Source organism: Aspergillus fijiensis, assembly GCF_003184825.1.
Source record: "Aspergillus fijiensis CBS 313.89 unplaced genomic scaffold BO72scaffold_106, whole genome shotgun sequence".
In the NCBI taxonomy this organism is placed as follows: Eukaryota; Fungi; Ascomycota; class Eurotiomycetes; order Eurotiales; family Aspergillaceae; genus Aspergillus; species Aspergillus fijiensis.
This window is the reverse complement of record NW_024469082.1, coordinates 54980-68993: the sequence shown is the minus strand read 5'-3', so window position 1 is coordinate 68993 and position 14014 is coordinate 54980. Positions and strand designations below refer to the sequence as shown.

The following is a 14014-nucleotide window of genomic DNA, read 5'->3' as shown; positions in this document are numbered from 1 at the left end:
CCGTAATCCACGTGTTACCGCACCCTTCATGAAGATTTTCTGCCCAGACTCTGACCGTTCGCCTGAAGTAGGCGTTACACATACCGAAAAACAACCCGGGAGAAACAAAACATGGAAGACGTTTTCAGTTGACATTAGATAAACGGCCAAAGGAGAAGTTAAAAAGAAAAAAAAGTCACCGACTTTAAGCATCCCGGATAAGAAAAGTCCAAACACCACGTAAGCGCCCCTCCCCCGCTCCCTTCCCCTTAAAATCAAACAGTTAGAAAGATCAGAGAAGCTTTGAATCTTTGCCCGGATGTGAGTCCGCAAGTACAAACGTGAAGATGGACGATGTCATAGACAGGAACCTGATTCAATAGATTGGGTGATTGGTTAGCTTATCTTGTAAAGGCACAGGATCGTGTGAGGAAGACCAAAAAGAGACAATCCAAGATATCAGGAATGTTACGTGAGTAAAGAATCGTGTTTTGACAGCATGCACAACTTCTTGTGTGTCTGAGTGAGCTGGGTAAACGAGGTATTCATCATCGGAAAAGGTGTGTGTGTGACCCTTTAAGCAAAAAAAAGAGAAGTAAATCATACATACCAGTCTTTCTCATTGAGAAGGGAGTTTACGCACAGAATCCCCAATAGAGGATATGATAAGAAGGCTTCTAGAGAGCCCTCCCCATGGCCGCCTCGGGTCTGGCAAGCATATAGCGCACCGCTTCCCTCGCGACGGGGGTGTCCCACGCCCCATCGGTGCCGCCTCTCCGGAACTCCGGCCCGCTGGCGTCCTCGCCGCCGCCTCTCGTGGCCTCGCCAAGGATGGTCTCGAGGTCCCTCCGCTGGCTGTTGACCCAGCGGCGGAGGAATGTGGCGGGGTCCTTGCTCAGGGCCGTGAAGAAGGAGTGGCGGGCACGTGAGTGCGTCAGGGCCTGCACGATGAGCGCGACCTGGTCGTCCAGCGTGGAGATGTGGCGCATGGCGGCGGTGTACTGTGGGTTCTGGGTGAGGGCGAGCATCTTGGACCGCAGGGGGTCCTCCAGGGCGACTTGGATGTCGTAGACGGTGGGGGTGGGGTCGTTGTGGTAGTCGGCGTCGACGCGGATGGTGTAGGGGAGTTTGATGGGGTCGATCGGGCTGGTGTGCGGGCCGATGCTTTCGGGAATCTGGGGGAAGAACATTTGGTCCCGACCGAAGATCTGGATGGGAAAGTATGGTTTAGTATTGGGAGCTGATGGCATGGGGAAGAGGTAGGGTTGTGTGGGGCCGGAACATGAAAGGAGAAGAGGGAACATACCGATCGTAGGCGGTGGTCACAGCGTACCAGCCGCTTCTCTTCATCCTCCTGCAGTCCCATGGCGCGAATGTAATCCCATATGCCAAGAACAATCCCACTGCGAGTTTCCTCCTCCACATCCAACACCTCCGCCAGCTCCTTGCTCAGCTTATATCGCTCTGGCGTCTCGTCACGCACCAGACTGACCGTCACGTTGAGGTTCTCCTGCGACGCGCGGGAGAACTGAATGGAATCGAAGTCTGCGGTGGGTGGGAGCGTAACGGCGTTGGGGGGTAATTGCGGCTTGTTCCAGGTGATAGGCTTGACGTCTTCCGGGTTCGTGGTGGCCGGTCTGTCGAAATCGATCGTGATGGATTTGAAGAAATGCGAGAAGCGCTGCTGAGACCGCTTGTTTGACGCTGCGGGCTTTGTCTTGGGCTTCGGAGCCCCGGGGCCATCCTGCTCCATCGCGTCGCCGTTCGCATCGGCGGAGTCGTCTGCACCAGCCTGCTCCTCGTCGCTGTCCTCCGGAGCCGTCGGGTCGCTGTCGTCATCCAGCAGACGTCCCTCGATGCGTACCTTATACCGCCCGGACCCGGGATTGCTGGCACCGTTCTGGCCCGAGGCATTCTGCCACGGCTGGTTCTCGACCGTGTTGGATATCCAAATGCGCATGGTGCGGTATTTCTTCACGGTCTTGCTGATGGAATCCTGAATGTCGAGTCTCTTGCGCACGATGGCCGCGTCCAGCCGTTTCTCGAGGTCGCGAAGGCTTTTGTATTGCTGAACACCTTCGCCAATAACCACTTCTTCGATTCCCTCTGGGATGTTCTTGTCTGTGGGTTTGCGACTGCGGCGGAGCGCGGCCTCGTTGGCTGCGTTGGCGGCCATCATATTGCGATGTTGTTGAGGAAGGAGTTGAGGGGGAACGCCGTGTTGAGCCATGGGGGCAGCAGGCATTGGTACTATACAGAGTTAGAATGCATGTCTTAATGGAAGCATTGGGGCAAAATGGGGCTAGTAGGTTAGAAAAGACATGGCAGGACGAACCTTGTGCTTGAGGGCCGCGACGAGGCGTGGCAGGAGACCGTTGAGCGGCCTGTGGTGGGAACCCACGCCCATAATTGGGAGGGATTGGAGCGTTCATGGCTGGTGGCATCTGCGCTAACACGTCTGCAAGGGTAAAGCTGGAGTGGGGTCTAAGGAGGGGAGGGAAATGGTTGACGCGAAAGCCCTGTGGCGATGGAAGGTGAAGGCGCGCGGACGAGATGAAGTGGATGTTCTGGGCGCGGATAGACAGAGGAAGTTGGAGATTTGGAGAGTCAGTCGCGATTCTTTCGCCGCGGTCACGCTTTACCCGTTTCGGATGCTTTCTAGCAACATCAACCACCACCACCACTTCAACATATCAGCTACAATTAAACGACACATGGAATAATGACTGCCTTGTCATCAGGTATTTGTAGTACTATATCATTGCTCGAACATAAATCAAATAAGCCTCTACCTGAATCTACTCCAGCAGCGATGCTTGATTAGTGTACAGCTCCTCCACCACATTGCTCAGCTTGGCAATGGTTTCTAGAGCAGCATCATATGCCTGATCACGCTCCGTCTCATCGAAGACAATCAGGCATCCGGCTCCTTGATCTAACACTCCAATGATAACCTTGTCCAAGATCATCTGTGAAAGCTTCCTCTCCACCTGCTGCGTGTCCAGTCCCACCATCTTGGCAATGTGGTCGAGCTCAACTCGGCTGAAGGGTTCGATGACCTTGATGAGATTCTGCTCCAACATGGCATCGTACAATCTGCGAAGGTGGTTGCGGATGAACGCATCACTACCCAACTCAAATCTGTAGTCCGACAAAGCCTTCTCGTACTGCTCAAGGGACCGGTCCGCATGAGCACGTGCCACGGCCTTCATGGCCTCCAATCGCGGGCTAGCATACTTCTGAGCCTGCTTAGATCCCAGCAAGTTCGTGACATCATCCACCAAGTTCAACATAATCTTGCACAGCAACATGTACTGGAGAGCAGCTGTTGCCTTCTCGCCCTCATCGAGAGAGCTGTAACCCTCCAGCGCCTCGATGAAGTACGAAAACGATGTGTTGAAGTCCTTATCTTCTGCATGGAGCATACCGCTCTGCATGTCCAGGCCGGCTTGTAGGTTGGGAGGAGTGTAGACCGAGGCGGCAGATGTACGGGCAGCCGTCAGGGCAGCACGTGCCTTGGCCTGGTTGCCCAATGCATGATAGACGCGCGACTCCAGCAGCTGTACTTCGACCAGCATGAGCTTGTCGTCCAAGCGCTTCAGCTCGCGGAGAAGAGAGTTGATGAGGGTGAGAGCATCGTAGTAGGTTTGTTTCTGCATATAAATGGCCACCAGCCGGGTTTCAAGGTTCTGGCGAAGGAATGATCTCCGCTCTGCGACGGCCCAGTCGATACAGGACTTGATGACGGCAACTTGAATATCGAGGGTGTTCGGGATCTCACTGAACAGATCCAGCAGCTGGCGGACTTTTGAGATGAACAACAACCGTCAGCTTTCTGTGCACGCATATTCAACCCGAAGATATTATCTTACCCAGCTTGGCTGTCTTGGCCTTGGCGAATGAAGAAAAGGAATCACGGCTTGTCTTGATCAGTTCGGCAATGTCCTGCGGCTTCTTCTGGTCCCGGTAAACCTCTCCCAGCGAGACCAGGGCATTTTCATAATCCCGCGACGAGGCCTCGGTCGAGCCGGGACCTTTAGAGAGAATCTCCTTGAGGGTGCTTTCAGCTTTGGCAGGGTCGTTCTTTGCAAGAGTCCGGGCTTCCTCTATCCGCCCAGCAGTTGTCGGAGAGGGCGCCATGGCTGAAGACGGTGCTGTGGTGGGTAGGAAAAGGCGAAGGTCGGAACAAGTAGTGACAAGGTAGAGCCAATGAGTAGGTATCTATCAGCGCAATGTGTGAGGAAGGCTAAGAAGCCGATGGGAGATGAGATGAGGAGGGTATAGTGGACGATGGAGGACAGGAAGCTTACAGGTTTGGCTATCGTCACTCGCAGGCCGAGCTGCAGCTGCCGCTCTCACCGCCCGCGGCTTGGCGAGCCAACCACAATCGGCCTTAACCCGCCCGCCGATGGAAAAAAGATTACCAGAAATTTTATGTCCGACTCGAATTTCTCTTTTTCACGTTTCGGTCCCAAGGAATTTGTGAGAGCGCCATGGTGAGTATTCCTGGTTTGGATCGCTATATCTCTCAATCGGACAGTCACTAACATATACCCTACAGAAAATCAAAGCTCTTTCTCGTCCCACTTCCTCTCAGCAGGCTCCGGGAAGTGCTGTCGTTCGACAGCCTCGAAACCTCGACCCGGCACAACATCCTTTTGAGCGCGCCCGAGAATACACTCGCGCTCTGAATGCTACCAAACTAGAGCGTCTGTTTGCTGCGCCCTTCTTGGGCCAACTGGGCGACGGTCATGTGGACGGTGTGTACACATTGGCCAAGGATCCAGGCTCTCTGGAACGGTTCGCCAGTGGCAGCGGTGATGGTGTGATCAAGGTCTGGGATTTGACTACGCAGGGAGAAGTGTGGGAGACTCAGGCGCATGACAATATTGTCAAGGGTGTATGCTGGACCCCCGACCGGAAGCTGCTTTCTTGCGCCAGCGACAAGACCGTCAAACTCTTTGACCCATATAACTCTTCCTCCGAGGCCCCGCCACTAGCCACCTATCTTGGGCAGGGTGCATTCACTTCCGTCACGCATCACCGTGATCTCCCCCACTTCGCTGCCGCGTCGTCCCAAATCTCGATCTACGATCTCTCTCGCCCCTCCTCCACGCCGTCTCAGACCCTTCACTGGCCTACGAACGTGGACACGATCACCTCGATTGCCTTCAACCAGACAGAAACCTCCATTATCGGCTCTACCGGTATCGATCGCTCTATCATCATGTACGACCTGCGCACCTCGTCGCCTCTCGCGAAGATGACTCTCCGCCTGGCGTCGAACGCGATTTCTTGGAACCCAATGGAAGCGTTCAACTTTGCCGTGGCGAATGAGGACCACAACGTCTACCTCTTCGACATGAGGAAGATGGACCGCGCATTGAACGTTCTCAAAGATCACGTTGCTGCTGTGATGGATGTGGATTTCAGCCCAACTGGTCAGGAGCTGGTCACGGCCTCCTACGACAAGACGGTGCGCTTGTGGAACCGGGCCACCGGCCACTCTCGCGACATCTACCACACACAGCGCATGCAACGGTACGTTAACACACACACCCCATGTCTTGGTTCTTTTGACTTTTTTCACTAACATCTTCATGCAGTGTCTTCTCTGCTAAGTTCACCCCCGACAACAAGTACATCCTGTCGGGCTCCGACGACGGAAACGTTCGCCTGTGGCGTGCCAATGCTTCCGATCGCAGTGGCATCAAGAGTGCCCGTCAGCGAACCAAGCTCGAGTACGACCAAGCTTTGATTCAGAGATACCAGCACATGCCCGAGATCAAGAGAATCAGGCGCCAGCGCCACGTCCCCAAGCCGATCAAGAAGGCCCGCGAGATCAAGAGAGAGGAATTGAACGCGATCAAGAGACGCGAGGAGAACGTCCGGAAGCACACCAAGAAGGAGAACCTGAAGAAGAGACAGAGCGAGCGCGAGAAGATGATCCTAGCCCGGGAGCAGTAGATCGGGCTCCATCATATATCGTGCGCTTTCTCCTGGGTCCTTGCTCGCCTTGGGACATTGTCTGGGCAGTCTTATGCTCTGCGCTCTCGCCTGAGTGGAAGAATCTGTCTCGATTATATACATCGCGTGGCTGGTCCCACATCCTTGAAATATTCATCTATGACTGTCCGATCCCTCCGCCCCATCATTACATCAGTCTTTGTCTACGGAAAGCGGCTCGCACTGCTGTTGTGGTTGTCCAGTCAGCGGCGCACTGGTGGCTGGCGGGTTCTTCTGAGGCAAGGAGGCTTGCGCGACGGCGCTGTCGATCCCACTCATATACCGCGCCAAGCGTTGCAGGCCTGCCGGCATCACGGCATACCAGTTGACCAGCATCGCAAAGGTGGGCAGTCGGATCACAGCGCCTCTCCCGCTGTCGATCGCGGACACGATCTCCTGCGCGACGTGGACCGGCTCGAGGACGGGCGCAAAGAAGCGGTTGGGCGTCTGGACCGATTGGAAAAGCGGCGTGGAGATCTGCCCGGGCTCCACGAGGATCATCTTCACCTTGTCATCGTCACCGGACGCGCGGAGCTCCGCTTCCAGAGTGCGATGCACGGCGCTCAGCCCGGCTTTACTGGCCGAGTAGTCCGCCAGCCCCGCCGCGCACAGCTGGCCCAGAACCGAACTGACGGTGACGATGGTCCCGCCCGTGGCGGCGGACAGCATCCGCGGCAGGAAGACCTGGTAGGCATGGAAGGCCGCGAGCAAGTTGGTCCGGATGGTTTTCTGGAACGCTTCCGCGGGGACATCTCGGAGCGATTGACCGTTGATACGAGCGGCCGCACAATGAACCAGTACTGTCGGAGTTCCCAGCTAGAAAACAAGAAAAAAAAAAACATGTCAGCAAACCAGTACCACCCTCGTAGAGCATGTATAGCCCACCCTCACCCCCTTCCACACATTCATACGTAGGAAGAAAAAGAGAGAGAAAAAAAACATACCTCCATCTCCACCCTCCGCACCGTCTCCTCCAACGCCCCGCGATCCCCAACATCACACCGATAATACCCCACGGCATCATCCATCCCCTCCATCATCCCCTCCACCTCCTTCGCCCCCTTCACATCCAACACCGCCACACTCACCCCCCTCAACCCATAGATCCTCGCAATCAACAACCCCAACCCGCTCGCCCCGCCCGTGATCACAACCACCTCCTCACTCAGATCCACGCGCCGGGGCTTCCCGTACGCGAACCGGTCGTTCACGCTCTGCAACACATTCAGAGCGGAAAGGAATATCGCATACCCCGTGGCGACGAGGAACGCCGGCGCGGTGTAGGGCGTGGCTTGGGCGCGGAGGCAGAGCACGAGGATCCAGGCGATGAAGGGGTGGAAGAGCGTGCGCGAGAGGACGGTGAGGAGTAGGTCCAGGGTTATCGCGTGCGGACGGGCATGGGTATTTTGGTCGGAGGAGGGGGGAGGGATCTTGGGGTTGGAGTTGGGGTCGGGGGTTGTTAGGATACGGCGTGGTGGTTGGGGTTGTGGTTTGGGGTCGGACATTGTTGGGTGAGAATTTTTCTTTGGATTAGGTGGTTTGGGTGATGGGTTGCTGGGGAAGGGTTTAAGGGAGGAAGTAAGTAGTCTTGTTAGCGCGGCGTGTTCATGATCGATTGCTGAGATGAGATGGATGATGGTGGAAGCGCCGAGGGCTGGGGCTGGGATGCTTGATTGGTTGGGTTAGCTTTGTGGACAACTGGGTCTAGGGGGTAGGGACATAGCACTGCAGCTATATGAAGGTACAGTACCTTGATGTACAGCTGAGCAGGCTCTATCCGTTGGATGTGGCTGCGACGCGCGCAATTGTAGTTGTGAGGAAATGTAGCAAGCCCCCGAAGAAGAAGGTAGGAGAACTGGCCCGGGTGCGCTGCAACTGCAATCGGGGGACGATAAGCTGGTGGGTGGGCTGGTGGGGCTGCTGCTCTTGGGTTGTGGATTGTTTGACAATCGCAAGCTAACTACTACATATTGCGAGAATCTTCTTATTCGCAAGACAATATCGAGTCTTTGTCAGGCAACTGACTTGTCTTAAAGTGTGAACGTGAATTTCTATAATCGAGGTAGTCTACACAGCCATTCTGCGACTTGCCGCGACAGCCACTCGAGAATATACATTGTAACTATTTCGATCCTCGCTCCTCGCCCACCCACTCTACACCATGCCACCACCAACTCTGAAGCCGGTGCCGATAATCGAGAACGTCCGTCTGCCCGGATCAGACTCGACCTGGGACATGTCCATTGACAACGACCAAGGCATTATCCAATCGATCACCCCGCACAAGGGCGAGTCCGATACCGCAGCTTGCCGCGCACCACTCGCCCTCCCCGCATTGACGCACCCGCACATCCACCTCGACAAGGCCTACATCCACAACGCGCGAGAGTATGCGCATCTCCTCCCCTCCAGTGGCTCGTTTGCCGAAGCGCTATCCTTCACCACCCAAGCCAAGCGACAGTTCATCCAGGCCGATCTTCTGAAGCGTGGAGAATGGCTCCTGGCGGGGGCTGTCACCGCGGGGGTCACGGCGATGCGCGCGTTTGTGGAAGTGGACCAGACGGTCGGGTTCACTTGCCTGGACGCCGGCACCACTCTCAAGGAGACATGGAAGAACGCCTGTACGGTCCAGCTAGTGAGCTTCGCACAAGATCCCATATTCTCGGGCGAGCATGGCGAGGAGAACCGACGGCTGATGGAAGAGGCAATCCGATGGCCGCAGGTGGATGTGATTGGCACAACACCGTATGTGGAATCGACCGTTGAAGCTGCGAAGCGGAACATCGAATGGGCCGTTGAACGCGGTCTGGAATACGGCAAACACGTGGACTTTCACCTGGATTACAACCTCGACCCGGCAACAGAGGCCCTAGTCTGGTTTGTCCTGCGGACACTCAGAGAAAAGGGCTGGTCAGCCCAGTCGACGCCCAAGCGGGTTATGCTAGGGCATTGTACGCGGCTCACCCTGTTTACCCATGACGAGTGGACGAGGCTTGCGAAAGAAATTAAGGATCATGATCTCCCTGTTAGTTTCGTTGGGCTGCCCACGAGTGATCTATACATGGCTTCATCCCCGAACCGAGGTAGTGCAGATCAACCGCGAGGGACTTTGCCCGTAGTGGACATGATTGAAAAGCACAAGTTAGACGCTGTGATCGGGATCAACAATGTTGGCAACGCGTTCACGCCATGGGGTTCCGAGGACCCGCTGTTGTTAGCTTGCCTGGGGGTGGGGATCTATCAAGCTGGAACCCAGGCGCATGCTGAACTTTTGTATGAATGTGTCTCGACACGCGCTCGTGCAGCAATCGGGCTGTCACCACATGACACTGGCCTTGAGTTAAAATGTGACAGCTGTGCGGATATCCTGCTGTTCCACGAAGTCGATGAAACAGGCTGCGGGGCAATGAGGCCTCGGCATGGTATCGCAGGCATTGTTTGGGACCCACCTGCGAAGATGAGCAGGCGTGCGATATCGAGTGGTCGCCTGAATATTTCTTCGCCTTGCTTCTAATATCCCACATCATGTATCGTGTGGCACGCTGGAGATCCTGCAGGAAGGAACTCGCCTCACTTTGAGTAGAAAAACGAGGCATCTCCAGTGTAAGAGCGAAGAGCGAAGAGCGAAGACAAGCACCAACGAAGTCTGATCATCATAAATCGGGGCGCATTGAGTGAATTGCACGCACTCTATTCCCAAAGTCTCGTTCCCAACGGAAGAACAAATCTAGAATATCTATCAGAGAATATTGATCGTACACAGAAGGCGAAGGATGAAAGGCCTAATGATAGTAATACACATAGAAGCCATATTCACGAGCCCCATATTGGCACGTTCTGTTTCATTTGAGCGCGGATTTGAGCAGGCCCATGCAACGAATAGCTGAACGTTGAACAAGCAGGATCCTCGCTGAGGATGTCCAAGTCATCCAGCCCAACAGGCAGCCGGAAGCCGTTGCCGGCGCGTGGATATAGACGATGCTCCTGAAACTCATACTCTGGTTCTTCATCAGAAGACTCTTCGTATCTCCTTCGGTGAGATGAAGTAGTCGAGACATCCGGTGCAGATGCGGTTGGTGGTCTAGCTGATTCTTCCGCCGAGGTGGCCGCAGAGGCCCCCAGGCCATTTGTCTGCAGAACAGATCCTTGAACGGAAGTAGAAGTACTCGTCACGGCTGACGAGCTAGGACAGACTGAGAAGTTTGATGACTGGTAGTCCTTCAAATTAGCGGGGAACATTGGCAGGTTTCGATTACCTTCCGATATGTTCATAAGAAGCTCAACAAGTGTTGCATGCGACAAGCCCGATAGGAACCCTCGGCGTTCTTCGACCGAGTAGCCCCCCGCGCTTACTTCAGCTCGAGGGACTATCAAGGAAGAAGTCGAAATAGGGGTTGGCTGTGTTTTCGCAAGGAACGGATTGCTCCTGACAACTGTTGGCTGAACAATGGTAATCGGCACAGGCTTGCATTCCCCACAGAACCATTCTTTCTCTTGAACGGTGACAACCTCCACGCTGATGGGAGGATCGTGGCATAATTGGTGCCAGGCCCCATTGCATTCATCGCAGAAAACAATCGCGTTGGTCAGAGGGCTATGGCCCCTCTGGCATCGGGTACAAGTGATGTTACCATCCTTCGCTTTGCGTTGAACGCGCTTACGTTTCCGAGTTGTTGCCGTCGTGGAACCACGCGTGTTGTCCGACGTCTCAAATGAGTTGCTTGTCTCTTTGGCAGCAGCCGGCAATGAAGGCGGAGGCACATACAAGGAGGGTCGGTTGACCTGTCGGCCAGACTTTGTCTGGGTTGCTGTCGGGGCAACATCGGATTCGTCGCTGCTGGAATCACCGGCCCGGATGACGCTTTCTTCGTCACTGTCCTTGTTGCGGCGGCGCTTCTTGTTCTTGGTTCCATTCGTGATATTCTTCCTGTTACGGGAGCCTCCTGTCGTGGGCCTTTTAGACTTAGAGATTGAGCTTGCTGTAGATAAAGGTTTGGCATTCGAGACGGTTGTCCGAGGCTGTAATAGTGGTAAAGATGCCACCGCCGGTGGTGGTGCTGCTGCTGCTGGCGGCGGCGGCGGCGCTAATACAGGGCCATTGGATGATACTTCAGGTATTCCATCTGTTGGTGCAGTCGGAGGCACTGGTGATGGTCTCGGTGCAATACTGATCAGGCCCCCAGGAGGATCCACAGGAGATCTCTGGGTAGCAATACTTGGGGAAGCCGCAGGTGGAGGCACTGGTGATGGATTAGGTGTAATATTGTTCGGGCCCCGGGGAAGATCCACAGGAGATCCGCGGGTAATAGTACTCGAGGAAGCCGCAGGTGACACCCCATTGTTCGCATACGTGAATGGTGCCGTAGGCAATTCGATGATAATCGAAGAGGCCCTCATAGTGCCTGTGCGAGGACCGTTCAAGTTGTTTCCAACAAATCGATTTCCAGTTGGAGGGTTCCAACCGATGGATTTGTTACCATATCTCTGCTCTGTGCCCTTTAGACTTCCATTGACTCGTGCGAGTAACTCGGTTGTGGCCGCTGAAAGAGGCGGTATCTCCACCCTTCTCGACGGCGTACTCGAGGATCGGGTCGTGTTCGACGAGGAGAATGCTGAGGATGAATCAGCGATAGGCTGGAGTGAGGGCGCTGATGAATGCGTACCCGAAGTAGTGGTAGTGGTAGTGCGCAGAAATGCGTGGGTGGGTGGCGCTGTCTCTACAGACGCCAGGGAGGCAGAACCCCCATTTTGCTGTGACATATCCCCCCGGATCTGCCCTGTCGAGCACACTCACGCTGCAACGGCAAGGTGCTCTTTGATGAGCCCGAGATATGTATCAATGCTGCCACGGGTGAATCAGGAAAAGGCCATCATGAACGGATCCAGATTTATATACTATCACGTGATCGCTAGGAATTCATCCCCGCGCCCTTGGAAGGCACCGACTGACTGCATTCGTTGCCAACCCATATTTTGTGATGCAATGCCTGCAATATCTCCAGCCATCAGGTCGTTTTGACGGCATTAGCATCTGACTGTGTTTTGCATTTCTAAGGCTTTGCGAAGCTACATCTCAATGCGGCTCAGCCGACAGCTGCGCGAAAACTAACCATGTATTGTATTCTAGAGGCGAACCCTCCTTACGGACCGGACCACACACTTACTCCTCCCTTATCACCTTAGGGTAATCCACCACTAGCCCAACGACGGTTTGTCTTAATTCAAAACACGTCTATGCCACTACACCTGCCTGCTTCAACTGAGCTATTTCCTCCTTACCATACTCGAGTACTTCGGCCAGAATCTCGTCAGTGTGCTGCCCTAGAGTCGGAGGCGGCGTACGAACACCAGGGGTTGCATGAGAATATTTGATCGGTGTGTTCACCAGCTTGATGGGTCCGCAGGCTGGATGATTAATTTCAGTGACCATACCTCGTGCTTGGACTATATCCCAGAGTCAGAGTCGTCATTCAAGGCGAACAAGCGCTTGGGAGAAAATGGTCTCACCGTGAGCATGATTTAGTGTTCCTTGGATGTCGTTGACAGCGGCATACGGCATCCCGCTTCCTTCCAATATCTCCAGCCATTCCTGCGTCGTCTTTTGTTTCACTCTTTGCTGAATCAACCCATCAATTTCCTCTCGGTGTTTCACTCGGTCGCTATTGGTGACAAACCGGGGATCGGTCTTCCATTCCGGATAACCTAGGCGATCGCATAAAACGCCGAACAATCTGTCGTTCCCGCCGCCAAAGAGGATATCGCCGTCACGCGTTTTGTAACTTCGGTAGGGCACAATGGATGCTATGCAGTGCGGGGATCAGTAAGACCGCACAATCCAGGTAGCACTACTTCGCTGCGAACACTTACGGTGTGCCGTCCCCCACCGGCCAGAGTCCTTCTTCCCACTGATCAGCGCCGAGCTTGCAATGTTTGCCAAAGTCGCGACCTGGCAATCGCTCAAGCATGCATCGATATGCTGCCCCTTCCCCGTCCGCCCCCGAGCAATCAATGCCGCCATGATAGCATTAGACGTGTAAAGACCAGTGGTTAAATCCGTCACAGCCACACCGACCTTGACCGGCTCCCCCTCCCTACTGCCAGTGATGTGCATCAGGCCCATCTCGGCCTCGACCATGACATCGTACCCGGCGCGGTTGCTGTACGGCCCAGTCTGGCCGTAGCCTGTGATACTAGCGTAGATGAGTCGGGGGTTGATAGCTTTCAGGGTCTCGTAATCCATGTTGTACTTCTTAAGGCTGCCAGGAAGATAGTTCTCCACCAACACGTCGCACTCTTTGGCAAGACGATGTAGAATCTTCACTCCGGATTTATGAGCAAAAGATAAGCCGATGGATTTCTTGTTGCGGTTCACCTGAGCCAGATGTTAATTGCTTGACATCCAGGCATTTCTTCTGATGCGTGACTTACTCCTAAGTAGTAAGCGCTCTCTCCGGGCCCTTCTGACCCGTCAGTGTACTTGGCGTATGGTGGTCCCCAAGCACGAGTGTCATCGCCGCGTGTTGGGTGTTCTACCTTGATAACGTCTGCTCTGTAGAAGACCAGATATGGTCAGTATTGTATGTGGCGTGAAGCACTGAAAGCAGCGGCAGCATACCCCAGGTCTCCCAGGATTTGTGTACAGTATGGCTGCATGAGATGTCAACACAAGCCTGTGGAAGGTCAATTGCATGATACCCACACCAGCCAGAACTCTCGTCATGTCTAGAACCCTAATGCCTTTCAAAGGCAGGGTATCATCTGAAAGTGCAGTCGAGTAAGTGCGCCATGATCGGTTGCTCCTTGATAGATAGAGGTATGTATGGTTGAGCGGCCGGCGCGCAATGAAGGCTCGCGGCACCTTCGAGGAGATTATCGGATTCATTCTCAATGGTTGAGGGAGGAGATAAGAGTTTTTAAAAGCAAAATAAATGTCAAAATAACTGTCGTCCACAATCTTGGAAGAATAAAAAGACGAACAGAAGCAAGGAACCGAAAAAGCACTGTGTACAGTACAGCTTCCAACTAACTT

General features: G+C 54.4%; 6 protein-coding genes across 6 annotated transcripts; 2 read left to right on the top strand and 4 right to left on the bottom strand.

The window, feature by feature from the left end:
- Positions 1-656: 656 nt before the first annotated feature.
- Positions 657-4283, bottom strand: BO72DRAFT_481839 (SWI-SNF complex subunit; the record flags this gene model as incomplete). The annotated part of the gene is made up of 5 exons (XM_040947702.1): positions 3852-4283; positions 2782-3784; positions 2315-2463; positions 1286-2229; positions 657-1187 (listed from the first exon to the last, which is right to left on the bottom strand). Exons 1-5 carry the CDS (start codon positions 4117-4119, stop codon positions 657-659), a joined length of 2895 nt encoding a protein of 964 aa, XP_040795335.1. The 5' UTR covers positions 4120-4283.
- A 189-nt stretch (positions 4284-4472) lies between these two features.
- On the top strand, positions 4473-5946 carry BO72DRAFT_463938 (rRNA-processing protein SOF1; the record flags this gene model as incomplete). Its single annotated transcript, XM_040946617.1, has 3 exons — positions 4473-4475; positions 4541-5520; positions 5586-5946. 3 exons carry the CDS (start codon positions 4473-4475, stop codon positions 5944-5946), a joined length of 1344 nt encoding a protein of 447 aa, XP_040795334.1.
- Positions 5947-6138: 192 nt separating this feature from the next.
- BO72DRAFT_392307 (NAD(P)-binding protein) lies at positions 6139-7490 on the bottom strand (the record flags this gene model as incomplete). The annotated part of the gene is made up of 2 exons (XM_040941898.1): positions 6139-6801; positions 6930-7490. 2 exons carry the CDS (start codon positions 7488-7490, stop codon positions 6139-6141), a joined length of 1224 nt encoding a protein of 407 aa, XP_040795333.1.
- A 490-nt stretch (positions 7491-7980) lies between these two features.
- On the top strand, positions 7981-9499 carry BO72DRAFT_442320 (putative zinc metallopeptidase; the record flags this gene model as incomplete). The annotated part of the gene is made up of 1 exon (XM_040943503.1): positions 7981-9499. The coding sequence occupies exon 1, from the start codon at positions 8147-8149 to the stop codon at positions 9497-9499; it is 1353 nt and encodes a 450-aa protein (XP_040795332.1). The 5' UTR covers positions 7981-8146.
- Positions 9500-9648: 149 nt separating this feature from the next.
- Positions 9649-11832, bottom strand: BO72DRAFT_18894 (phf1/phf2 family PHD finger domain-containing protein). The gene is made up of 2 exons (XM_040939522.1): positions 11649-11832; positions 9649-11597 (listed from the first exon to the last, which is right to left on the bottom strand). The coding sequence occupies exons 1-2, from the start codon at positions 11743-11745 to the stop codon at positions 9799-9801; spliced, it is 1896 nt and encodes a 631-aa protein (XP_040795331.1). The 5' UTR covers positions 11746-11832; the 3' UTR covers positions 9649-9798.
- A 259-nt stretch (positions 11833-12091) lies between these two features.
- BO72DRAFT_453801 (CaiB/BaiF CoA transferase family protein) lies at positions 12092-13979 on the bottom strand. Its single transcript, XM_040946069.1, has 6 exons — positions 13685-13979; positions 13601-13632; positions 13414-13534; positions 12853-13357; positions 12493-12786; positions 12092-12429 (listed from the first exon to the last, which is right to left on the bottom strand). Exons 1-6 carry the CDS (start codon positions 13865-13867, stop codon positions 12218-12220), a joined length of 1347 nt encoding a protein of 448 aa, XP_040795330.1. The 5' UTR covers positions 13868-13979; the 3' UTR covers positions 12092-12217.
- Positions 13980-14014: the final 35 nt, after the last annotated feature.

What these genes read in the sequence shown, in the direction of transcription:
- BO72DRAFT_18894 (XM_040939522.1), bottom strand. Translation starts at nt 11,745, where the DNA reads ATGTCACAGCAAAATGGGGGTTCTGCCTCCCTGGCGTCTGTAGAGACA. An exon ending in TACCACTACCACTACTTCGG is followed by an intron (nt 11,598 to 11,648) that starts GTACGCATTCAT and finishes ATTCATCCTCAG; the next exon opens with CATTCTCCTCGTCGAACACG.
- BO72DRAFT_453801 (XM_040946069.1), bottom strand. Translation starts at nt 13,867, where the DNA reads ATGAATCCGATAATCTCCTCGAAGGTGCCGCGAGCCTTCATTGCGCGC. An exon ending in TGACGAGAGTTCTGGCTGGT is followed by an intron (nt 13,633 to 13,684) that starts GTGGGTATCATG and finishes CATCTCATGCAG; the next exon opens with CCATACTGTACACAAATCCT. An exon ending in AGAGCGCTTACTACTTAGGA is followed by an intron (nt 13,358 to 13,413) that starts GTAAGTCACGCA and finishes CATCTGGCTCAG; the next exon opens with GTGAACCGCAACAAGAAATC.